This window comes from Anopheles maculipalpis, chromosome 2RL, assembly GCF_943734695.1.
Source record: "Anopheles maculipalpis chromosome 2RL, idAnoMacuDA_375_x, whole genome shotgun sequence".
In the NCBI taxonomy this organism is placed as follows: domain Eukaryota; kingdom Metazoa; phylum Arthropoda; class Insecta; order Diptera; family Culicidae; genus Anopheles; species Anopheles maculipalpis.
In genome coordinates this window covers 27601605-27627486 of record NC_064871.1, presented here as the reverse complement: position 1 = coordinate 27627486, position 25882 = coordinate 27601605, and the positions used below count along the sequence as shown (strand labels likewise).

The 25882-nt window shown below is 42.2% G+C and overlaps 6 protein-coding genes across 6 annotated transcripts in view; 5 read left to right on the top strand and 1 right to left on the bottom strand.

Moving 5' to 3' along the window:
* The window catches only part of LOC126565883 (uncharacterized), a 482940-nt gene that overhangs the window by 406813 nt on the left and 50245 nt on the right, over positions 1–25882 (top strand). The gene's annotated exons all lie outside the window — the stretch shown is intronic.
* The window catches only part of LOC126559640 (laminin subunit beta-1), a 379704-nt gene that overhangs the window by 320273 nt on the left and 33549 nt on the right, over positions 1–25882 (bottom strand). The window lies entirely within an intron of this gene.
* LOC126558339 (serine protease inhibitor 3/4) lies at positions 5054–7154 on the top strand. The gene is made up of 6 exons (XM_050214340.1): positions 5054–5323; positions 5391–6070; positions 6136–6306; positions 6371–6505; positions 6583–6768; positions 6850–7154. Exons 1-6 carry the CDS (start codon positions 5245–5247, stop codon positions 7132–7134), a joined length of 1536 nt encoding a protein of 511 aa, XP_050070297.1. The 5' UTR covers positions 5054–5244; the 3' UTR covers positions 7135–7154.
* Positions 9268–11505, top strand: LOC126565850 (glia-derived nexin-like). Its single transcript, XM_050223062.1, has 4 exons — positions 9268–9331; positions 10084–10244; positions 10320–10704; positions 10784–11505. The coding sequence occupies exons 1-4, from the start codon at positions 9268–9270 to the stop codon at positions 11503–11505; spliced, it is 1332 nt and encodes a 443-aa protein (XP_050079019.1).
* On the top strand, positions 13561–14826 carry LOC126565839 (leukocyte elastase inhibitor-like). Its single transcript, XM_050223052.1, has 3 exons — positions 13561–13981; positions 14047–14468; positions 14545–14826. Exons 1-3 carry the CDS (start codon positions 13561–13563, stop codon positions 14824–14826), a joined length of 1125 nt encoding a protein of 374 aa, XP_050079009.1.
* Positions 15701–25882, top strand: part of LOC126557777 (neuropeptide SIFamide receptor-like) — a 29136-nt gene continuing 18954 nt past the window's right edge. Inside the window, exon 1 of the mRNA XM_050213656.1 lies at positions 15701–15789. Coding sequence (XP_050069613.1) covers positions 15764–15789 — 26 coding nt within the window. The 5' untranslated portion in view covers positions 15701–15763. The remainder of the gene's footprint in view (positions 15790–25882) is intronic.

Here is a 25882-nt window from a genome sequence, read left to right as displayed (position 1 = left end):
ATCTTGCGCGGCATCCTGCTGCAGCATCATTCAACCGCGGAACCGCGGAACGCAAATCATACGGCGTACGGTTTCTGTGGCGCGGTTTCTTCGGTTGCATCGATTGCGTACTTGTCTGACCATGACCAAACAGAAAGATCGCCAAATGGCACAAACGGAGACGATGATCCGTGGCCCGACAGGCAAAAAGACGGCGGAATGAATCTCACCCAACCGGGCAAGGGATGCAAATGTAAGGTAGAGCAGCCGCAGAAGCCGCAAGCTACCGAGAGTGACCTCTGGCCAGTTAGCTAATCGCATATATTGCTCGTGTTTTGGAAACATTCACTAAAGCAACGATCATTTCACGGTTGGATGGTTAGACAGTAGTAGGCAAGTCAAGTGGCGTGATTCGTTTGTACGCTAATATAATTTTAACGACACACCGACCGACGCGAGATCGCTTGCCAAATGGTCATAGCACACCGGACACCGTTACATATATGCTAAATGTTGACAGTGAAAGTAACGCTAATTGAATGTTTATGTCGTCTGTCTTTCAAACACATTCAATTACTGTGATTGATTGCATTGTATTACAGTTTGGCGGAAGTATTTTTCTCCTTCAATTGCCACGATCGTTTTGTTTTCGCACTACATTTAATCCAGTGACCATGCTCTGAATAGCTGTTAGGTGTTCCATTGCTTTATGTAATAATCTTTTATCAAACGGATATCTTGATCCATTTAAATTAAGCATAGGTTTTATTATCCTCATGACCGAATCAACTCATTAAAGTCTAGCATGTCTAAAGCATACGATCGATTTATATTAGTTAAAATTAATTTTATGTTTTTCTTTGAAGCAAGTTTCCTTGTTCATTCCACAATCTTTATGACAGTCTTGAACTGTTGAAGGAAACCACGTCTGTCTATCAATAATTTCAACCATTTATCCTTCATTTGGGACATCCGGTGCCATTCTAATGCTTTGGCCAGTCTACCCTAGCTTTCAAGAGTATCAATCGCTAGTAACTCATCCACTAGTAAGGTCATGGCACATGGAATTATAACAGCGAGTAAAAGAGGTTTTCACTAGTCGACAGACGTACATTTTAGTCTCTTGCTAGTTGGTCATTCGTATGCTAGCACTATATCGGAAAAGGCTTCTAATAGAAGCCTTTTCTATCACGTAGGCACTATAATCAGTCTTTACTACACGTGGACGACTCTTAAGAGATCAACAACCGCATCAGTATTCAGAGCCGTAGCGTAGTCACTTGGCGCCGTTGGCAGAAAACCGTACAGAAGTACAGTAGAAATACTGTACTTCTGCCCCTGCTGTTATAATTGCCGTAGTCGGTGTGTTGTTCACATGTGTCATATAATTTTATCATACTTTAAGCTTAAGCATGCACGCTTCTACGTTTGAAAATTCAGTAACAATTTCATCAAAATTAATATTGGATGATATTATTAATATTTTGTTTGCAATAGAAATTAGAGCAAGCTTGGTGAGACGTTTCTGTCTCATTGCTGATAGCATGTAATTTCGTTATAAATTTTAATTTACTGCAGCTCCTTTACTGAAAAGGGAAGTGTAAGTAACATACGCAAGCTTGTCGTAGTATTTGCATACAGATCTTCACATTCAAAGTTTTAAAGTTATTTCCTCAAACAAAAGCAAACAATCTACCCACTTCCGCAAGTCCTTTGAATCTGGATGGTAATTCATCATTCATTTTGCAGCAGACGTTGATAATTTCTGCAGCAAATTCTTCCTCATTAAATTTACCGTGGGCGAGAAAATATCCTCCTTTTAACCATGGCGCATTTTGCTTTTTTATGGCGTTTTGAACTGATTCTTAAAAACGTACTCAAAAATGCTTCGAGCTGTAAAACAGTTTTTTTCCGAAAACAATTGTCATTATTAGATTTTAAAAATAAAAATATTTTTTTAATTTGCTGAGATAAGTACATAGCATTGGAATTAAATAGGTTTGTTTTATTGGATTCAGATTCGATGTTACTGTTAAGGCATTCTTAAAGGAGCATGAACCAGGTGATTGTTTTATTTTAATATTTTTTTTTAGTTCGTTATGACGGCCAGGCCGTATTCCTTGGTGATTGTTTTATGAAATCTTCTAATTTTGACGCTCCCTTAGAACTGGCGCCCATGGTGGTGGCCAACACCGATCGCCAGATCATTAAACAAGTACCTCAGTACCTGGGATTTTTTGGAGATATGTTAGTATTTAAAAAGTGCTCTTAAATCCAAGCTTCAGTACCAAATCCACTGAGCCAAATGCTATTTCCGGATGCAAATTGTTTCACAAAACCTTTCACAACCATCACCATTCCGCGCACGTACAATTGCTGTACCTGAAGATTCCGTTTTGCATCCCAAAAGCACACACAAACCTGTCCCACCATTGCCACCTGTCATCCCGGCTGGAAACCACAACACATGCACTACGCTTTGTAATGGATTTGCTCCTACAAACAAGCGCAAGAAGCTTTCACTTATGCCATCAGGCACAAAGGCACAGGAAACACCAAAACAAACTTTTTGACAAACTGTCGATCAAGGATGATTGTTGTGTGGTTGTTTTCGCTTTCCAAGTTGGTCAATGATCATCTCGTCGAGCCCCTTAGGACGTTGTGGTACGAAACGAATCATGAACCTTCCATTACAATTCTCTGCTCAACTTTACATACGCAAAAGAAGTATCCAAAACAAAATTTCAAAAAAAAAATCCATCACCTAAACCCTCCCCACATATAGCGAATACGGACAATTGAAGAAACAAACAAACGAGGTGAATGCGAAATTTTCAAAATTTAAGCTCAGTCACCGTTAGCTTTCACCGGTCGGTCGACCGACGGGGTCGTTCTTGGTGCACGCCTTTGCTTTGCCATCCACACGGACAGGTCGGCTACACATTTGTTTGTTTTAATTGGACAACCGAGACCGAAGACGCGGGTGGGTAAATATTTGCAGTGTGACGATTTACGGTCGTATCCGGCGTGCGGCATCCATGCTGGGTCGATTTATTTACAGCGCCACAGTTTGACAGCCGACGGTCATTTGGAGCCAAATTTATGCGCTTCCTGGAGCACGATAGGAATGGATCTTAAATGGGGAATTGTTTTTAGACTATTTTTGCACTGTATGTGTACGATGCAAAGCGTTTCTGCACTGGTTTTCACAAATTTTTCTCCCCCAGTGCAAGTGTTTGCGGAATCGTTTGGTACGATCAACACGTTTTGGCAAAGATCATACTGCTTTCCTTTTTGCATTTCACTAATTTCACCAACCAAACTACACGTGGTTGCGTAGTTATGCTTCGATCGACGAACAGCATGCTGAGTAATCTCCCGACCATCGGGAGGTGCATTTTATTAAGATCGCTTGTCATACGGTTAGTCAATCAGGGTTTGCACTTTCTCTACGGTTCGAGTTGAAACTGAAATCGATCGCGTCCGATCAAAGATAGATGATTCCGAAAGCAATGTAGCTTGCGTTGCACCAGCTACGGCAGATGTGTTGCTATTACAACACCTACTTTTTCTGGTTGGAAAGTCAAACGAGGGCACCCAAAAGTGTATCGATTTCGGCACATGAAGGAATTCCTTTTTAACGAAATAATTTCCCCAAATATTATTAATCTCCAACCTCACGGTGTATTAAGCGTGGACTAAATTCAAAGCTTAACTGAGGGTTGATTTGCTTTCGATTACAAAGGTTTTTTTTTTATTTAATCCATCCATGCTCGCGAACACTTCACTACTTTCACACGAAAGCTCCCGGATCGGGTGCCGTTATCAAACTCGTGTGGCACCCCATGGCACCTTTGAATAAATCACGCCCGTCATCCACATTTGGGATTGTGGGGGACGTAGTATCCATGCTGCCAAACGCGATCTAACCGTTAGCTTACAGCACACACCACACCTTACACCTCAACGGTTATAGCTTTCCTTCCCGATGTTGTTAATTCATCACGATCATTCAATTATCTGTCTAGCGCACACACACACACACCAAAGAACACAACCGCTAGGAAAGAATTTGGATTACAAACGAGATGCGGGTTTATAATCACACGAAAAAATGGAACCTTTTCCGTGTGGCGCTTTGATAGAGTGATTTGAATTAATTTGTTCACAGCCCAAAACCCGATGGGAGTGCAACAGCATCTATTTATGATACCCTTTATTTCCGCGCAAAGAAATGATTGCGTGATGTGGGACTTTATGTTTATACGAATATAAATAGCTTTATCGTGCCGCCGGTGTGCATTTTCAAAAAGTTCCGTTCGGGGCCAACCAGTTCCAAGGTGTGGTAATGACTCTGTTTCTCTCTCCCGATTGTTTCCATTTTTTTTTTTTAGTTTGCTTACTATTTCTGTCAGTTGTTGTATCATTCATATTAAATGGAAAAATTTCAAACACGAATGTCCGGACACCCGGGTTTCCGGACTTTCACCCTGGGTTGCTGCTGCTGCTGCACCCAGGTTACGAATGGATCGGAACGAATGATCCGTTGAATGGGCGATGCCCGGCAAATGGGTGAGAAAAGAAAATTGTCATCTACACCATACAAGGGGAGGGGGGTGTGGCAGTGGGGTGGTACAAATCGGCCGTACTAAAACTACGATCTGCGAAACACACCCGCAATAAACATGGGACACAGCACCGATGTTACGATGCTGATTATGATGCGATTTTCCCTGATGCCCCAGCAAGTACGATGGGAACTGTTCGGCGCTGTGTGATGTGCGAAAGTGCCGTGTGCCGGTGCGTACATAAATTGAGCCTCAAACGTTAAGTGAGGCATTTCTAGTTGGGGAAAACCCCAACCCGGGTGTAGCGTAAAACATGAATGTATCGTTTTAATTCCAACCCAGCATCTTCCCAACGTAACAGTACGGGAGGGTAGTGTGGATGGTGTGCCGAAGAATGCGGGACGAGCTTTGCAATCATTCATGTTTAATTGATTCTTTTTCCCTTCACTAATGCCTTTTTCGCTTTGATTGTTTCTTTTCTCCGGCCCCTCCCGGTACAGTGATTTTCGTCATCATTGCAGCGGTAACGCCTGGTAGTAACGCTTTGCCCAAGCAGCGTTACTCACGCGATGGCGGCGAACCGCGCAGTCTGGTTGGTGTCTCGACTAACATCATCACGAGCAGTCTGTTGAAGGGAGCGGCCGAAACATCCGGTAACCATGTGTTTTCGCCGATCGGTTTCTCCTCCATATTGGCGATGATCAGCGAGGGAGCCGAGGGGCAAACACTAAAGGAGCTGTATGATGTCTTCAAGTTCCCTACGGATCGTGATCTAGGTAAGTTAAAATTTAACTCATTTAATTGTAGAGAAATGAAAACCTCTGTGCCTGTTTCGTTTTGCAGTCCGTAAAGCGTTTGATGTGTCGCTAAAGCGGTTGAGTGGTCAAAGCCCAACGGACGAGCCACAATTCAAAACCTGGTTCTATATCTACAAGAACAACACCGTAGTGCAGGCGTACAAAGATGTCCTGGAGCAAAACTATGGTGTAGAGGTGCGTGACATCGAACGGAACGATTACAATTTCGATGAACCGAAAACATCGCTCGATCCGGTCGTGGTCGAGGAGGAGATCACCGAGGAGAGTAACAATCCCGACGGTGATAACCTGGTTGTGGAGCAGAGTGGCAATAATAGCAATAGCAAGGATATTGTTGATTTCGAAGTGCTCAAGATTAAGTCGGCACTGCCGGTGGAAGATGAACTTCGAACCGACACTGGCATCAGCACGAAGTACGACGAAATCGATGATGAGAATCCAAAGTTTGACAAGAATATCGACGATAAAGAGTACGTTGATCCGACCAAAATCAAGGAAGAGCTGGCCAAGAAGAAGATGGAAGCTATGAATGAAGTTGTGGCTGCTGGTGAACCAGATGAGGCGAAGATCAAAAAGACTTCCGATACGGTCAACAATCGCAATGAAGACCAGCCGGAAAAAATGACTTTACCGTTGAAGGAGTTGAGCTTGGACGATGATCACGAGGTAATGCAGGCGGTAGAGAGCCAAGGCTCTAGGAGAAAGGTACGATATGGAATGGTTTGAAATACTAGTGTTACTTATTATGGAACACTTTTGTCTCGTTACAGTTCAACGTAAGACGATCATTCCTAACGGGAGACATAGCGTCGGCTTTGAGTGGAAATTCGTTGGTAGGACGAAAGGCTAACCTGAAGGAAGATGAAGAGCAGGTTAACGAATCTAAAATGCTACTGTTTAACGGTTTGTACTATAGGGGCAGCTGGGCTACTCCATTCCAGGTAAGGATGAGGATTCGAGCAAAATATCGTACTTCGATTTAATACAATTCAATTTACCTTGCAGCAACTCCGCACGGAAGAAAGTACCTTCTTTACCAACACGGATGAACGACCAGTCATGATGATGCGATCGCAGGGAACCTTTGGCGTTGGAAAGGACGAACAGCTGGACGCTAAGTTCTTGGAGTTGCCGTACAATGTCAGTAATTAGAATTGATTTTTAACCAAAAATCAAGATGTACAAATGTTGATTGAGCTTCTTTTCTGTTCCTTTAGAACTCCCGCTATTCACTGTTGCTGATGGTACCAAATAGCAAAGAAGGATTGAAAGATCTCATCAAGAACTTCAACCCTGATACGCTCAGCACCGTGCAAAAGTCTTTGGTGAAAATGCCGGTACATATTTGTATTCCGAAATTCCGCATCGATACGACTAGCCGTGCAGAAAAACCACTAGCAAAGGTATGGCAAAACCTCTCTGTGTCTAGTATCTAGCCCGTAACTGTTGTATAATGAACGCAATCTTATTATCATATTCTACAGCTCGGTCTCATCACCATGTTTACCTCGAAGGCGGACCTAAGCGGCATTACCACCGAACAGAAGATCCACGTTGACGAGCTTGTACAACATGTATCGATCCGCGTCGATGAAGGTTCGAGCAGCGAGAACGCACTGTCCGCCACGAATCTTGTCGAGTCGAAAACGCTCGAAGACGACCAGGAACACTTTACCGCCGACAAACCGTTCCTGTTCTTCGTGCGCGACGTCATCGACGATATCGTGATCGTTGCTGGCAAGATCACGGACATACCGTACATTGAGTAGATGGAACATTCTCCCCCGCCGGAATGAGGGCACAAACGTCCAGCATTCATAGTTTTTAGCTTGTCTAGATTACGGTACTACCCTCATAGTCAGTACGTGGTAGAACGACAACGTCGTTCTATCTGCCGTATTACCGACGCCGTACAACAAATGTTAAAAACAACTCGTAACATATAATTCGCTCGGTTAAGCGTAAATAAGAGTTCGATTATCTTGAGCTCGATTTATCTGCTAAATTTCCCAATAACCTGCATGGAGCAAGGATGTCCATCGACTGTTGTTCTTGTGCCGGGAAATGATATTGCACTGTCGATCTAGCTTAATTCCACTGCGGATCTAAGCTGTACGGTGGAATACTCATTGCTCGAGGCCTGCACACACGTGCAAGGTGATCCCATTTACACTAACATTTAGCTACGAACACCCACCTCCCATATCAACGGTTGAGACAGTATTAATGTGTACAATTAACCGGTTGGTTGAATGATGTCTCTCTCACACCTCAACATACATGCACACAAGCATATCTCTTCTACTGGATCCGTCCCGAAGGCTCCACTAGATGACGATAATCGACGGAGCTGAATGTGAGCGTAAGCCAGGCGAACACCACATTTCCTTAATCGATCCCAGCGAATACGACCACCATCACCAAACCATGATCGTTTCAAGATTTTTAACTATTTTGAAATTGTACTCACGCGTAGTTTGGCACCTGATGGTCGCACATCGATACTGGCCTGCACAGCATGAAAATAACGGTTTTGCTCCATGCAAATGCCGGGAAGCTTATCAGAAGCGATCGTACGGACGTGGAGTAGGGTAGACCGAAGTTAGAATGTATAGAAACCCTAGGTAGAATGATTATTTATGATTATTTAATGTAAACCAGGAATAATTTTACCTCTACTATTTGCTTAATAAAGCCGTACATGGTATATGTGCATCAGCAAATATTTAAAAAACGATTAGCTTTGCATTCCTCTCCATTTGAAATCGTTTGGTTGAAAGAAATTCTAATATCAGATGCCATTTTTTAAACTGAATATCACACTGCGTTTGTAGTTGTATAAAGATTATAAATTCATCTTGGATTTTCCCAAACAAAAAAAAAATGCAAAATAGAAATCTAAATTTAAAAATTCCATAAATTTCGCTCGGTCTGTCGCCATATTTTTTTTTTCAAAATTCATACATTAGTAATAGTTGGGACCAGTTCAAATTACCATAAATTTGCAGGAATCAGTCAAACAAGTTTTTCTCTACTTTTTTGCAGTTATTCAAAAACAGGCCTTTCCTGTTTCAGCTTCCCAAAATAACATTCCAAATTAGGGGTGTTATCAGTAGAAGAAAACTACACGACCAATCATCATCCGTTTTATGTTATATCTCATCAGGTATCTTACAACCAACGATCGTTATCTACAGATCGCTGGACAAGTACTGTCCGGTTTCCAGTTGTTGCACGTGTCTATGTTGTACTGCATCCCTGAAAGGCTGACCATGCATGCATCAATGACTCATCTTTAAGGGCGCTCATGAACCAAATAATCAACCCAACCTACAGTTGATAAGTTTAACGGCAATAGAGCTTATTGCAGACTCTATCCCAGCTACCTATCACACAGGTACAGCAACACACAAGCTCCAAAGTGGATTAACACTCGTGCGACATAGGCCCGTTGTTTCACACCATGATAAACTAAAGCGTTAAAAATCCCTCAGCATAACAGGTTTGTGTGATCAAGAAACCATAGCACACACTCCGTGCGCCGATGCCGGGTGACCTAGCGCAGCCTGTTTGTTGTCCGTCAGTCACTACTCAACCAGCGACCGAGGCAGATTCACAATCGGCAACGATCGCCCGGCACTGTGTTTAGCACAACTCGCGAGCCGCAAGTCGAAACGCGGTACGCTGTAACGCGAAGTGGGACAACGACGAGTTGTTTAGCAACGGAAAATCCGTGTGGCAAAACCTGTTCGCACGTTCGCAGCGCATCGTCGTAAGTGTGTGTGTGTGTGTGTGCTGGTGATTGTAGTGCGACAACACTCGCAACGCACAATTAGGGAACGCATAAGGAAATCGGCACCAAAAGTGTACCCCACGTGTTCCGGCGCCACGTTCCGGACACAATGGCCGCTGAGACATTCTTGCCCCGGGCAGACAGCCCAGTTTATTTCGTGCTGCTGATCTGTGGTAAGTACAGTACATCAACCATATCATCAGGGCAGAGGGTACGAAATTGTAATCAGAATGAAAGATGCTAATGAAACGATCACACCAAAGCGAAACGCTTGAAAACCTCGCGTTCCCCGAGCGTCAAGGTAGTTTCGACGACAGTGTTCCTCCGTTTTGCAAGTTAGGGAAGGCAGCGATCAGTATCTACAATCTCGGCAGTGTGTTGGTAGTCGGTGGATTCTTGTGACACGTCGCATCGTATTCACCGGCGCAGTGGAAAGACTGGTTTCGGTAACCTTTATCCGCGGATGGCAGGTTTTAGCGGGCTCGAACGATGACACCTAAATACTGGTTCGGACGTGCTGCTAAAATTTGACCAACCACCGCACTGCGGCCCATTTTGCATACGATTATGTTCCGGGAATGGTTATACTAACTTTGTGTGTGTTTGTTTATCTTTTTTATGTTAGCTTCATCCTTGTGCTTAACGCAGGCACAAATTTTCCGAGGTTACCCACAGCTTGCCGACTCCTTTTTTAGTTTTCCTACGTATTACGACCTCCCGTTACAAAATATACCTCGACCGAGTCCGGCAGCTGAGCGTATTGAAGAAAATTTACAAATACAGCAACAACAGCAGCAACAACAGCAGCAACAGCAACAACAGCAGCAACAGCAACAACAACAAGAACAACAGCAACAACAACAACAACGACAACAACAACAGCAACAAAAACAACAACAACTATTTCAACGACTGCAACTTCAAGAAGAAGAGCCGGCCATATCATTCCCGGGGTACAATGAACAGTCAGATGTCAGTACAAACATTCGCCAAACTGGCCTCGGGCAACAGCAGCAGCCGCAGCAGCCGCAGCAACAGCAACAGCAATCCCCTGGAGCGATGCAATTTGCCTGGAACCTGATGAAGGTACTTATAACCCACAAATACTTTGTTTAATAGATTTGCCCAGTTTACGAGACGTTTTTAAAACTTTTGCTCCAGTCCGTCGTACTACCGAAACAAGAGAACACTGTCATCTGCCCGATACTGCCACAGACACTCCTTGCTACGCTGCATGATGCGGCCGACAATGTTGCCAAAGCCGAACTGCGCTCCTCCGTGCTTGCCTCCTCGCGCGAACTGGGAAAGCTGGTCCGCAGCCAGATAATCGCTACCCAACAGTCGGGCGTGAACAAGCTCGACCAGGCGATGGCTATCTTTCTGGGAGAGAATACCAAAATTAGCCTACCGATCGAAAAGAATGCGCGCGAAGATGGAGTAGAAATTCTACAGGTTAACTTCCAGAATCGTAATGCTGCTGCTGCTGCTGCCAACAATTGGGTGACCAAAAAGTCAAAAGGATCTATACGCGAGATCGTTGGGCCCAGTAAGTTTTGGCCAAAAACAAAAAACACACTTTTTATTTTGAATACTTAACAGTGCTTTTCTTCTCGATACTATTTTAGATACCCTCGATCCCGCTACCCGTATGATTATGGCGAGTGTAATCTACTTCAAGGGAAAGTGGAAGCACCAGTTCACAAAAACCGAACCAGGACTGTTCGAAACTTCCGATAGTTCCGATAACACGAAAGCTCCGGCCGGCAAGATGGTACCGATGATGTACCAGTACAACAAGCTCCGGTACGGCGAGAAAGAATTCCCCGATGGCAACGGTATGCGCTGGGTCGAGCTACCGTACGAAGGTTCGGCCGGACTGTCGATGGTGCTGATGCTGCCAAAGGTGCGCCACCAGTTGCAGCGTTCAGCCGATCAGCTAGACATTGCGAGCATGACCGAGTTGATCGCAAGCCTGAAACAGAACCGTGGCACCAACAAGATGCATCTGCACGTTCCAAAGTTCAACATGTTTAGCTCTCTCTCGCTAGTCCCGGCACTTAAGAGTCTCGGACTTAGATCGATCTTTGAGCGTGCGTCGGCCCTGAAAGGTCTTACGAACGAGCAGCTGATAGTTCGAGACGTGTCCCAACGGACCTACATCTCAATTGACGAACAAGGTACCAAGGCGGTTTCTGCAGCGGCCCTATCGTTTGTCGCACTCAGTGCAGCTCCACCACCACCGACCATCAACTTTACCGTCAACGAACCCTTCCTGTTGATGATCGTGGACAAAACGAATGAATATCCTTTGTTTGTGGGAAAGATAGTGAATCCGGAATCGAACTAAGCTCGAGCAGGATTTATCCGGTTCCGTACATAACACTAACGTACATTACCTCTTTCCGCGTTTAAGTATTTTACATAAAATCGAACATCGATTGAATAAAATATAACACAAAATTTTTTTTCTATTAACGTTGTTGTGTTAAACTGATAATGGATAATTAATCTTAATGCTATTATTTTGCACACATCCAATTAACAGATGTTTTTCAGGCAGTTTGGTGAATGAGGTGGTAACGGCGCCACTCTTTCACTCAGCACAACTAAGCTTCGAATCCCGCCACGACCGTACTTTAATACGATGGATTGCCTATCCCCTGCTACGGGTAAGTAAACAGTTTGGTAGGTAGAAACCGAGGGTTACAGATGGCTAAGGTCTCTGAAGATTGTTTTTAACGCCAAAGAAATACATGTTGATTAATAAAAACGCTATTTAAAGATTTCTAATTCATAAACAGGCAAGGCAGAGTTCGGTGGTAGAGCCCATTCGCACTGTTCCTCTGTAGAGAGGAACCGGTATCCAACTACGTGGTATCAACAAATCTAGTAAGAGCCATTCGATGGCCGGCGTGACCTAGTAAGTCGTTAAGCTAAGCAGAAGAAGACATATTAGTATTTTAAATCGTTAAAGTATTTATAGCATACTAAAATTTAGATAGCCATTCAATATCTATCAAATTCTTATATTTACTAGGGAAAATACTATGACCACCACTGTAGATTTTTTTTTTACATCTGCTGGTTGGACGCTATAAGAAAGATTCCCTTCTATCGTACAGTCGAAGATCATCTCAGCCACCTTGCAAGATCTCTCCCTCTCGCAAGGTTGCTCCATTAGTATGCGTGAAAACGGTGTAAGGTTTCCCCGCTAGAAGAACAAAACAACTGCGTGAGAGCATCATCATCATGCTCATCGGACCAGTTATCAGAGGCACTGCATCACAAGCTCCGTGAGCTAGCATCGCGATCACGACCAGTCCCACGACCACCGTTTTGCTACGAGGTCGCGATCGCTGTGTGAATCTGTCCCGTGAGCATAATATAATAGCGTCTCTGTGCGTTCGTTCGTGGTTGTGCGACTGTTTGTGTGATCGAAAGATCTGCGTATCCTTAATTAAAAATGATTTGGATATTGCTAGTTGCGGGTAGGTAGATATTTTATCAAAAACTAAAGTGGAATAACACCTGCTCGGTAAGGCAAGAACCACAATTGCTACGGTGTGACTTTTGCCTTCGCGGAAGATTGAAGCGCTTATCAGCTGTAGCTGCTGCTTGACCTTTTTCCGACCGTTCCGTTTTGTGCTGGGCCGAGACATTAGAGTGCTAGCAGTCTTGGCTGAATTCCCAAGCGTCCATCGATATTCTATCAATTCTTCATCGCTGTGTGGGTAAAACCCTGTGTACCATAGGCCGTGGCAGGGAATTCCCCAAACCGGACTGTGTTCAGCGTCAGTGCGGCGTGAAGATGTTGTTTACTTTACGAGCTTTGAAAACCGGAATTAAATACGACACGAGATTATGCTTTGCTTGTTTAATATCAAAATGCGTTGTACTTCCCTCAATTTAGGAATTAACCGGTTTGACTCGTTTGTGCACATCTAACTATGCAACTTCAAAGTGAGACTGTATTTTGGGCAACAATTATCAATTAATACTCTCTGATTTGCCTTTTAAAACCCTTTTATTTGCAGCAACTTTTGCCTCCCATGTATCATGCCAAAGGTATGCATACACTGGTACTATTCTGCTAACCAAGGAAGAATTCTGCCATCAGAATAGTATTTACAAATGGAGATGTGAGAATGAATTCAAAAACTTCCTCGACGCCAACCCGCACATCCAACTATGCTCGACCACCCGCCCTATCTACTCCGATCGCTGCTCCTCACTACCGATCGCGCAACCCCTCGAGCAACCGGCACCGTCATGTACCGGAAACGACTGCGGCCCTTTTGGCATACGCCTTTCCGCAACAAACAGCCAACCGCAGCGACAATCTTTAGACGGCAATGACAATTTTGAAGTACCAAAGCCTTCGGTCCCGTACGACGCAAAAGTGATGGACTTTTCGGTGAAGCTCTTCCAGAAGGCTTTCCCTAGCGACGATTCTAGCAATTACATCATAAGTCCGCTCATGGTACAGTCCCTACTGTCGTACCTGTTCGATGGAGCGTCCAACGCAACGCGACTAGAGATGGAATCTGTACTGCAGCTAAACATGAACGATCTGCATGATATCGATCGAGCGTTAAAGCCACAGTCCGGACAGGAGCCGCTTACCAAGAACAAATTAGACACAGCCTCGCAGATCTTTAAATCGACTACGATTGAGCTACTGCCAGCGTTCCGGGAGTCGCTGAAGCGTAACAAGGTCCCGCTGGAGGAGATGGACTTTACCAATCGAAGGTTTGCGGCCGAAACAATAAACAATTGGGCGAAGCAGAAGACTCGCGAACGAATTCTCGAAGTGATTGACGAACGTATGTTACTTAGCTGCTTTTATGAAATGCCATTTTTTGACTAATTATTTACCTTCTTACTGCAGAGTCAATCGATACCACGACCAAGCTGCTGTTGATTAATGCTCTTTACTTCAACGGCACATGGATGTACAAATTCAACAAAACCGAACGTGGTTCGTTCTACGTGAATGGACAACCGGCACAGCGTTCGGCAGTCAAGATGATGTACCTTACGAAGGAACTGCGTAACGGAAACACCAGAACGGACGATTCATCGAACGGTCTGTACTGGATCGAGCTACCGTACGATGGCGATCGCATGTCGATGATACTGATGCTGCCCAACGAACGTTTCCAACTCGACCGGGAACTACGCCGCTTCAGGGCAACACATTTGCAAACCATCCTGAGCGAGATCGAGCTGGACGAAACGAGCAAAGTGCGAGTTCAGCTGCCAGAATTCAAAGCGGAAAGTACGGTCTCACTGGTGGAACCACTCAAGAAGGTTTGTGTGTTTGAAATGTTGCAACAGCAGTTCGCGAAAAATTAACTTCTATCACGTTTCTACTTCTATCCGACAGCTGGGTATTGCAAGCATGTTTGGCGATCGTCAACCTTTCGATCAGCTATCGAACGATGATGTGAAAATATCCGACGTCAAGCAGAAATCCTTTTTGACCGTTAATCCGCACGGGACTGTGGCAACAAGCGTTACCACCGCGACCGTTATTCCACTCAGCATTACACACACGCTGGACTTTAGAGCGGACCAACCGTTTGCACTGATCATCGTGGACAAACAGAATAAATTGCCATTGTTTTTCGCCAAAATTAGTCAACCCTTAAAGATAAAAAATCAATAAACTTTCAACAATTTTAGAGTTTTTTTTTTAATTTGTAACAATGAATAAAAAATTTAGTTATAGTAAAACTACAAAAGACTCTGGATTGGAAATACTATAAAGTACGATCGTACGTTAGAGATGAAGGTGTCGAAAAATAAAACTTTAATACATTTTTCTACAAACGTTGTTAAATGTTTCATTTTAGCAATGTAGCAGCAGTAGTTGTGGTAGCAGTTTTGCGTTATGCTTTCCTTTCGATTCACACACGACAGGTCTGAGCTTCAAATCCCACCCGAACCGTTCCCCCGTAGTGACTATAGCGGTATAGAGCAGACTGACTATCCAACTACGTGGTATCAAGCAAGTTCGGTAAACCATTAGACGGCTGGCATGGCCTAGAAGGTCGTTAAGTCAAAAACGGGAGAGAAAACTGATTTTGAAATATATTTGGAGTTGAGTTGAAGGATGATTTTGTAGATGTAATTAATTCTATATAAAAAGAGGACATTTAGAAAAGTTTTTAATTTTTTAAAAAAATATTTGTACACTAATTATGTGTGTTTAAGCGCAAGAGTTTCAAACTGGGGATTTGTAGGTTGTAGGTCTAATTAAGGATTTTTCATTTTTGCTATGGTAACCGACGATATGAAGATTACCATTTCATACTATATTATCTAGGGGTGATGTGCAACTGCTGCAAATAAAATTAACTTAAAATTTGCTGTATTGAACCAACACTTAATGTTTGACACTTCAAATCACTCATACGGTACACAAAATTTTGACATGTCAACACTATTTCCAGTACAATAAGCAAAACATAAACAGTAAAACTCTTCGCTTTTTGTACTATTCACGAATTGTTGTACAATTTTTGGTGTCGTTTATCAACAAAAGTAAAGCAATAAGTGAGACAGTATGTAGTGATGTCTTCTACTAAGTGCAGTGATAAAGTATGATTATCAAAATAGTTGAAATTCTGTAAGTAAAAGATGCTGCTACTGCTAGTTTTTATGTTGCCTTACAATAGCTCTTTTATGTAGGGTTCTTTTAAATTCTCAGTCTTGATTGTTATCTTCTGCAGAGGAGGTTTCGGTGTATCTCAAAAGAAACAAAACATCTAGCGTAAGGAGCAGTTTTTTTTTCTTAAATTTTATGAAAGACAGGCCGTCTTGGTATAAAGAGTAGTTATGTATGTCAAAACACTTCACTTTCGTCTTATTTAAATACGCAAAGTTTCCATATAATTTGATTGGTTTTTTGGTTCCGAACGAAATTTATTTACTTTTTTATTGAAGTACTCGCACCCAATTGTTCTCAAACAAGCGTCAGCCCTTCCGTGAAGGTAAAGAATCATGCCTGTTTTGTAAGGCAGTTTGTAAACATTCCGTTTACATTTTTCCCGTACCGGAATAGGTAAGTGTGTTAGTAACTCGAAGCAAATGTCACAAGAAGATGAACAGAGAAAAAGGAATTTTACCTGTTTTGTAGGAATCTTCTCACGCGTGATTTATTTAGCAAAGGTTCCGTAGTGCCGAAGGGCTATGGCATAATAGGTCAACAAGGGCTGATGGCGCAATAGTTTCACTTCAATATTTATGTTCGAAACGTTTTAAATCGAAACGTTATTTTTATCCTAACGCTGCTGGGTTGCGCGATTCTGATACGTAACAGCAGTACAATTTGAAGAGCAAAAAAACATGGCAAAGAAGCAATTTAAAGGTTTTTAGTGATAAGGATGAAATGGTCCGCTTTTTTCACGGTACGGATTGATACTTAAGGCTTATTTTTTTATAAACTGTTTTTCATACATTTCGTTTAAAATTAGCCTGGAACTGGAAAACTGGTATTTTTCTTGCTCGTAACATTATTAACCTTCATACCGGGGAGGATAACATTTGTTTCGGATACACTTCCGAGAAATCGTCTTGGCTCCGCACAATTCAACGCCGGAGACTGTAAATCGGCTGGTGATCTGGTCAAATAATGTACTCTCGGAATTAAAAACATCACATGATCCTAACACACCGGATTATCTGCGTGTAGCTCTCGAAAAGCTGATCTTATAGCGTTCCCGGGGTAAATAACTAGAACATGTGTGCTTGCCAAACATGCCTGCCCAGCAACTGGCTAGTCATTTATCAATTTGTTACGAAAGATAACATTCGAACTTCTGGTGAGTCCTAAGCAAACAATACACCGTACTAAAGCTTTTGGTGAGACACGAGATGACGGAATTGAGTTTAGGGCACACATGGAAAGTGCTGATTTCGAACAGCTGCGATACATGGGCTTTTGTGTGTGTGTGTGTGTGTGTGTGTGTGTGTGTGTTTGAGTATTAAGTTTAAGGGAAGGGAAAAAATATCATACAAAGTTGTAATCGGAAATTCATTTTCCGCTTTGCCCTTGAATCGTTTAAATGTATTTTTTATTTCTTCCTTCTTCTCGTACACTTATCCCATACGTCCTGGCATACATGTCTAACAAAGTGATGCTCTTGTGCGTTCCTTATCCATCAACTTCTATCCAATTTGTGATGCTCTGGAAAATGGCCGTTGCACAGTTGATGAAACTACGCACCGTCTAAGCTTCCAAACCGTTTCGACACGAACGAACGTACATACAAATATCCTCAGTGTGTTGCTCACTTTTACAAAAACTCGTCACGTTTTCTGTCCGACCGACAGCCAGCTAACGAACAATGCCGACGAAAGCGAATAAAATACGCTTCCGTAGAAAACTTGTCGTGTACCGATGAAAAACATTCAGATAAAGATGATTTTTTTCTTTTCGCTCTGCAATTGACTGACTGTTTTGCACACGCGGCAGTCATATTAGCCTGCGACAGTCCTTAAACTGCGCCGGTATCAACATACGCAGCCCAGTTACATACGACACAGGGAAGGAAAAACGTCCAAACAAACGCTACACACACAACCCACACGCACACAGCCCATCCGGCAATCGTGCATGGACCGGCGTTCGCCAAGAGCTTTCGCATCGTCGGCGGTTTTTTTCTTTGTGTGTGCGTGTGCTTTCGAGCAAGCTTTTGCGCCTTGCGTCTGGCGCGCCTCCATCGGGCGAACTGCGTCGGGCGACACGGATAGAATTTTCACTTTCATTTCAACGTTCGATTTCAACGTGAACGGAAGCGTGCTCGTGTGTCTCGCGTGCCGTCGGTACGAACACACGGACGGACGAGACAAAAGCGCGTCAACGTTTCGTCCCTCGACAGTGGTTTCGGTTTGGTTTTGAGCGGAATAGTTGGTTGAAAAAGCCGGAAAATAAACGAAGCGGAAGCATTAGTTATAGTGCATTGTTCTTATTGTGCGTGTGTTTGCAACCGGGTGCAATAATGCTGTAATGCCAATGCTTGGATTGCGATAATAATTAATTATAATTTTTCCCGGAACAAACACGTGGAATTTTTTTCTGTGTGAAGTAGAAAGGTGCAATTTTATAAGCAAAGTTTTGGAAAATTCAAACACCAATGCACAAGTTTTTAAAAGTGATGAGCGGTGTGAATGTATTGTGTGTGTTTGAGTGAATTACTACAATACATACAGAACGCAAAGGATAAAACATAATAATAAAACCCATAAGGATGGATTTATCAATAAGGAAAGGTAAATCACGTTTGGTGGAGTTGGTAAATATTTGAAAAAGTGGTAACAAAAGTGATAAAAAACACATTATCCCAGCGAAATTCAACAAGTCAATCAAACAACATTTTCCGTTACACGATTGTTTAACCTGTGCTTTCTAGAATTTTAAGACACTTTTCCACAAAACCACATTGAACCATCGGAATTTGGAAAATAAATTATATTTTTTTCCTTGAAACATAATCTTCCTTAATCTCATATTTCTCAAAGTTTTTCAACTCTGACTCTTCGTCAAAGTATTTCGGTGAGGAAAGCAAATTTTTCGCTCAATGTTACCGAAAGTAACCACAAGCCTACCGCGGTACTTAGGCACAGATTTTACTCCTTATTTAAAGCAACCATGTATGAAAATACCTTTCCGGTTCGTTTCATCGACCCGCTATGCTGTTGAATGTGAGTGTATGTATTTCGCTGTTATCGTATAGCCAACCCGAAATGATGAATATTTGCATGAGTAATGGAATTTCATGTGCCGTGTGTCAATTCTCCAAAAGCTCAAAGTTTCACATTGCATCGAAAAATTCCACCCTTCCGAGAAGGAATGCATATCTTTATCGGAGACGTTTCTCCCCGAAATGCCTAAAGTTTCTAAACGAAAAAGTTTAATTTATACAGCATTGTTCGTGGGCCACAAAATTTGTACAAAATTTGCAAACTCTTAATTTTTTCCTACAATTAAACTTACGGCAGGCCTTAACCGCAAAGAACTTTCGTTCCACGGTCGTAATTCGCAACCAAACATCCACCCCTAGTTACTCTAAACGGGCAAGCAAATAAAATAAATCACTAACTTCTGAAACACACCTCCAAGTCGCTCCGTTTAGGTGTCGTTTGCTGCTACTAACTTATGCTAAAATATGTCACAATCAGTTGTTATTGTCATAATCTTTCTTCATTCTTGCTTTGGCACATAAATGAAGCCATTAATTCGGACCAAACCTCCATCACCCGAACGCTCGGGACGCAGTTATTTAGTGTCCTCGGTGGCGGTGTGGAAAAAGAATTTAAGTCGAAGCCAGCGAGGAACATTCTTCTGACAGCTTTGGGGCAAGTCGGCCGGTATGGGATTTCATGTCAAAGCGAACGAACAAAACAATATGCTTGACCCCGATTTTATCTAACACTTCTCGGTCTCGTAAATGTAAGCGCTACGGTAAGCTACCTTACATTATTAAGCCGCTTGATTGCCACTCTTGTACGCTTGTACGCAAGGCAAAGTGGAAAATACTCGTTCCCGTTCCCGTAAGTGGCAACAAAGAGAGCTTTTTTCCGTCCGTCCGTTCGTTGTGTGTGGGGTAGGGGCACACAAGGGGTAGCCCTGAACAACAGACTTGTGTCACTTCATTTTTGGTTATAAAAGTTCAAAAGCCTTTCCTTTCTAAGGCGATGCTGATACAGCAGTACGCACACCACCTGATGCTTTCGCTTGCGCTGCGAATATCCTGAATAGGAATTGCGCCAGGAATGGCAATATTCTTTTAACGGCATGTCAAGCACCGAATTGTAGTTATTAATGTTAATGTGGATGGAAGCACGCACATGAAAAGAATGCTACAGTACAACGACAAGTACTGGAAAAAAATATAAATCAAGCTCAAAATTTTGAAACACTCTTTAAGGAAAATGCTCGCTTCCAAGCTCATCCCTTCAGTTCTTGCAGTTCTTGCGACCATTTATCAAAATGGCAGAACGCCAAATGGTAGAAAACTCGACCGTTGAAAATCATACTTGCTAAGACAAAATACCATTTACGGTGCACACCCGCACATACAGCCGTGCAGTAAAAATAGCAAAGTTTGGCAATTATTTTAATGTGTGTTCTTGCTCAGGACGATTAAACCGCTCTGCAAGATAGAACGTTTTTTGCAGAAAATGATTTCCAGTGTTTGTTTCACCAGTGAAAGTAAAGGCAAGTGAGAATTATTTCAGTAAAAAATCAGTAAGGCGACGAAGTACGTATACAACGCGAAAAAAGGTACGTTAGAAAGTAAAGTTGAAACAAAAAATCATTGTTTGTTGGTGTTCAATCAGAGGAAACTGTGAAAAAAAAAAAATTTTTCACAGAAAATTTTAAACCCAAAAATAAAATACCGTTTGGCGAAAAAGAGCCGCCACTGTTTGGAGAAACAGTGCCACTCAATTTTCACTATTTGCATTAAGAGTTAAGCTATCAATACTGCAAACATTGTAAGCATCTCTCGACAGCAATTCAGGAATTGGGTCGATCCGAATAAGGGTAGTACTCCAAAATCTGATCCGGATCAGGAGTTCATAGTGAAGAAGATGGTGCGTACTTATCTGCGGATTAGGTCCCAAAAAAGTCCCAAGTGGCCAGAAAGGAAACAGCAGTACGCTCCGTGACAGGAAAGATCACTTTGGTGACACGAACCATTCCGGAACACGATGAACACGACCCATAAAACTCGTTAAAAACTTGAAGGCTGCGGAGTCCCATCGATCGACAGTTTTGAGACCAATTTCTGCACTGTAAGGAGCTGTTATTAACGCAGCATAAGAAGTGAAATTGGTAAATCATATTGACTCCTTAAATGTGCTAGTGATTTTCCATTTTTTGTTAATTTTTTGGTGGCTGTTTTATCCCTTTCGAGTGGCACTCATTACACGAAAATTCACCACAATTCCAACTATTTTTAAAGCACTTTTAAAATAGATGTTGTATGCAATTAGAATGAGCTCTCGATGCACCGACCTCTGGCCATTTAGTTTATGATTTGCAGCTTACTTTCTAAGCAATCAAACCTATTCTTACAACTATTTCTATTTATATACTACACTAAACATAGAGATCGAGAACGCTTGAGGACGATCCACGCACCTTACTTTATTATTTAAAAGATGCTTATTCATTTTCCTCGGAGACTCATTCATAAAACTAAAGTATATGCAGTTTTTTTAAAAACATAATACCGCAGCTTTGTACAAGTAAAATTGCTTTTAGAACCTTTTAAAATGCCCCATTTCCTAATAATCTGAACATCAAATGCATTACAAACCTTTTTTATGAACAGTTCCGGACGTTTCCCGTTTTGCACGCAGCAAAAAAGCGTTTCCCAATGCCTTTTAACGGGTTGTTATGGCAAATCTTCACTTTTGCCTGTTTCTAACACAACAAAGATCGGTTCGTTATTTTCAACATTGCTGTCACAACAAAACGCCCGTACGTACGTACCGGTGGAGCAACCACCGACGGGCATGCTGCCGCATATCGCAACATACTGCAAACACATCGCATGGTTGAACACGAATAACATTTGGGAAGAAAGAACACATGGTTCCACCAGCCACCATGTGGCTAAAAACGCGTCCCAATCCCCATGAAGTTGGGCCAAGTCCTGCATTCACTTAACCCCTTTTCCGTTTGATCCACTCGTCGAGTGTTACAGTCCGTTCCACAATACGCTAAATACACTTCATCCCTTCAAACACGACAAGCGACAAGGTAAACATGGTGGGGGGGAGGCGGGTTAAATCGCTTCTCTAAATCTGTACCAGTGAGTCGGGGCAAACAATTGATCATTCAACGTTCAATCATAAGAACCCACATCATTTCCTATGAAGCAAGCACCCTTACAGTGGCAGGTTTTGTGCTGATTCTTTTTCCCAAATTATGTTTTTGAAGAAGGCTTGGAACTTTTTTCGCCTACAGCCGATCGATCGATAAGAAGTAAGATTTTTGAAAGAACTATAAACAAACAAACTTTTAGATTAATCGACAGGATACAGTCACGTATGGTGGAAGTTAATTCTGAAAGGTGCTGTAGGGAAAAAATGCAAAAATGATAAATGTATGATATTAAGTCAATCTGTGTCATTCATGATTCCTATTCATTGGCATTTTTTTGTGCTTATTTGCTTCTACTTCAGATAATTTGAACGATTTTATAGAAAAAATTGTCCGACAGTTAAAGAAATGATCAAAGATTCTTGGACTGGAAATGGATGAAAATTACACCTCTCCTCTTTGACGAACATACCAAAGTGAATATTAGAATAAGTATACCAAGATTGAAGAAAAAAATAACCACATCCATTCATGGGTAACAGCTCAAACCCTTATCCAACAGAAAGATGGATCATCGTATCACACGCCAAATTGAACACAGCCATGGTCGTTAACTGTAATGACACGATAGATTATTCAATTACGATCCGATTTTGATCAATGTTGAACCACAAACCTGTTAACTAACTAACTATAATGTGAGATAACTCCAAAAAGTTTAGCAAGCATGTAAGAATCGATGTCAGACGATACCGTACGAAGATTTCTGGTGAGAGTTTTGCTTTGTCTTGAGCATCTGTAGACGAAAATTGGGGACAATGGGATTTGAGGGAAGCATTTTTTCCTACCACAAACATTTACCGTTTTGAGTGTACTTTTATTTTCACTGTACATTTTAAGCTTTATTCATTGTACTGTTTTGTATTGCTAAAAGAGTTCCTATGTACCACCAACACATGCTTTGAATATTTATAAACCATCAACCACTGAAAAATTCCAAATACGAAGGATCAATCGCGGGAAATATGTGACATAACCATAAACAAACGTCGATCATCAATATGAGATTTAAATGCAAATATCGCTGCAAGGTAAAGTTCAAGTTCACAACATGCCGATGTCATCGGTCTGGTCTGGATCGGGCAAAGAACCGAAGACATTATCCTTCCAAATATCGCAACCTTGAGCCAGCCTGATTGGACAAGTTATGCCATTAGAGATAAATTCGTTCGGTTACGTTTGTGTGGCTCTGCTTGTGCTCGTGTTACCACCGTGTTCTGGAGAAGATAACGAAGAAGGCCGCATTAGGCCGCAAGCTTCACGTACAAACTGTCGTGGTTCGTACACTTTATCGACCATTACAAGCGAACTGAGTAGTCGTTGTTGCTGGCGTTCCAGGGGTTTGTCCCTGGTTTAATGCTCAATACTTAATACTTCTGACCCCGCCACACAACACAACATCTGGAGAATTACACACTAAAATCGCAAGCCTCATTACCCCTATCGGACGTGGGGTAATGTAGAGACGACCGAAACAATTCCGATACTTTCGCCCGGGCGTATCGATATTTTGATCCATATGCCGTGTTGTATGATTGTTTGCCTGCTCTGTTCAGCCCACCAACACGGGCAAGCATTGTCCGGAAGATCCTATTCCACTAACGGGAAGCTTAACGAGTAAGCTACCAAAAGCCACCCACCACCAGCCTTTAAGCACCAGTTTCTTGGTCGTGGATGGAAAGATAGAATTGATTTTCCGCCTGCCTTAAGGTTTATCAACCGACAATTTCAAATTCTAGCTAGCTTGCGAACGGCTACGGCACTGGCATTTCTAATAAAATTTCACTCCCTCGATAAGGATGAAATATTTATGTTTACATTGGTCACGGGATACTGTGCGAAGGGAGCTCTGGTACGAAAATTGGGGAAAAGTTCCGTTAACGCTTGACGGACTATTTCATTAACATCTTGCCATTAACTTCGGTCTATAAATCGTTCGTATATGCTCATGGGAGTTCTACGTAAAAGAAAATAAACACTTTCGATGTTATAAACTTTAATGTACTTTATAATTTTTGCATGATAAAACAGAATAATAAACGAAATATTACTAAACATATTGTAGAAAAAGGAAAACATTTCGGTTCAGTCAATTTCAGTCAAAAATAAGTGGTTTTGACACATCTTGAAAAGAAATGAGGCTTCTTTTGCAGGAAAGATTTAGCAAACCCATGCCTTTACCATCGCAAGTCTTTGGCGGGTTTCAGCAGCACGAGCTCGCTTTCTACACGTGGGCAACCACAACACAACGAAAAAATAATTACATCTCCCGTATCCTGCCTTTCCAGGTACGCACAGTGGCCAGATTATGTCTCGAATTTGTTTATTCTTATATTAGCTCTTTCTCCGATGGTATATTTCCTTTGTTTCGTTGCACAGAATCGCTAAAAGAAAATCAAATAAGCTCGTCAAAGCTAATCAATGCTTTATAAGCTCTATTATATATAAATATTTCATGACAATCAGCTTATTGAATATTTTCATCTCACCAATAAAAATAAACAGCCAACTGTTGATGTTTGGCTTGCGGAGGCTCAACTCTCAGTTGGTTTTATTGGAACTAAATTATTCATAATTATTGGCAGTTTGAAAATTTCTCTTACAAACCCTAGAGAATCGTGGTCTGCTTAAATCTCTGTCTAAAGTCACATCCAAAATCCACCAGCTCTACCATCCCACTTTAACGTTGTCCACCAAATGCTGCTCAAAGGGGCAAGAAAAAGGCACTGCTAATAGCTATTATGAGACCCGATCGCGTCCGTCATTGCCACAAAACTCTATTAAGCATAACGGAAGGGTCTAATTAATCACATTTAGCTGCTTTCGCCATGCTTTTCGTACCACCGGTTTGGGACAAAACATTCCATCGACAGATGCATAAGTTTCCCACCAGAGAGCACTACATTGTGGGTATGAGATTTAAGACATTTTCTAAATTCTACAATATTTTAGTATACCCACACGCTTACCGTACCACAATATTGTGCGGAAGAAAAGACACAATGCCAGGGCAGTTTGGCTCGCAAAAGCTGTTTCGAAAGAAAAAAAACGGATGTGATCGGTTTCAATACTTTCGACCGAAAAGGGAGAATGAATAAAAATGCTATAAATCTTGTGCTGCATTGATTACATGAAGCGGAAAAGCTGCCGATCATGAGCCACGCAACAAGAAAAAAAAAAAACACCCCACCCGAAGAGTGAAAGCTTTTTTCCTATTCTGCAACGGATATTTACTATTGCTTACAATTCCAGCTACAACAGTCTTTCTGAAGCTTACCCGCATCAATTCAATTCGACGAAGTAAAGGTGTTCCCTTTTTTTGTGGAAAATTGATTCTAGTGGCAGGGATAAATTCAAACCAAAACAACAAAAAAGTCCAACCAAAGAACGATTCACTCACTCCACGTGGCTTTCACACCTTTGACTGATTCCGTTATGGGAAAGAAAAGCGAGATGTGGCTTTTTTTCTGCGTGTGTGTGTGTGTGTCCTTCTACATTTCTGAATCGTTGTTTTTTTTCTTTTTCCTTACCACAAGCGACGGGCTTCTTCTTTTTTTTGCGCACCAGTTCTATTGAACAGAACGAATAAAACAAATCGGTGCCGAAAAGTGGGAAACCCATCGACCATCAGGCTCAACTACACCCGAAGGACTTGCTAGCGGCACATTCCTAGAAAGGGGACTTCAACTTAACGCTTACCCATTTCATCATCTTCACCACCATAATCGTCAAACGAAAGCCGTCCGATCATCCTTCGCGGCGTGCTCGAGCGCGCGCGGGGGCCTTCTCGAAAAGTTATTTGACAACGGTTGCATTATGTTCCCAT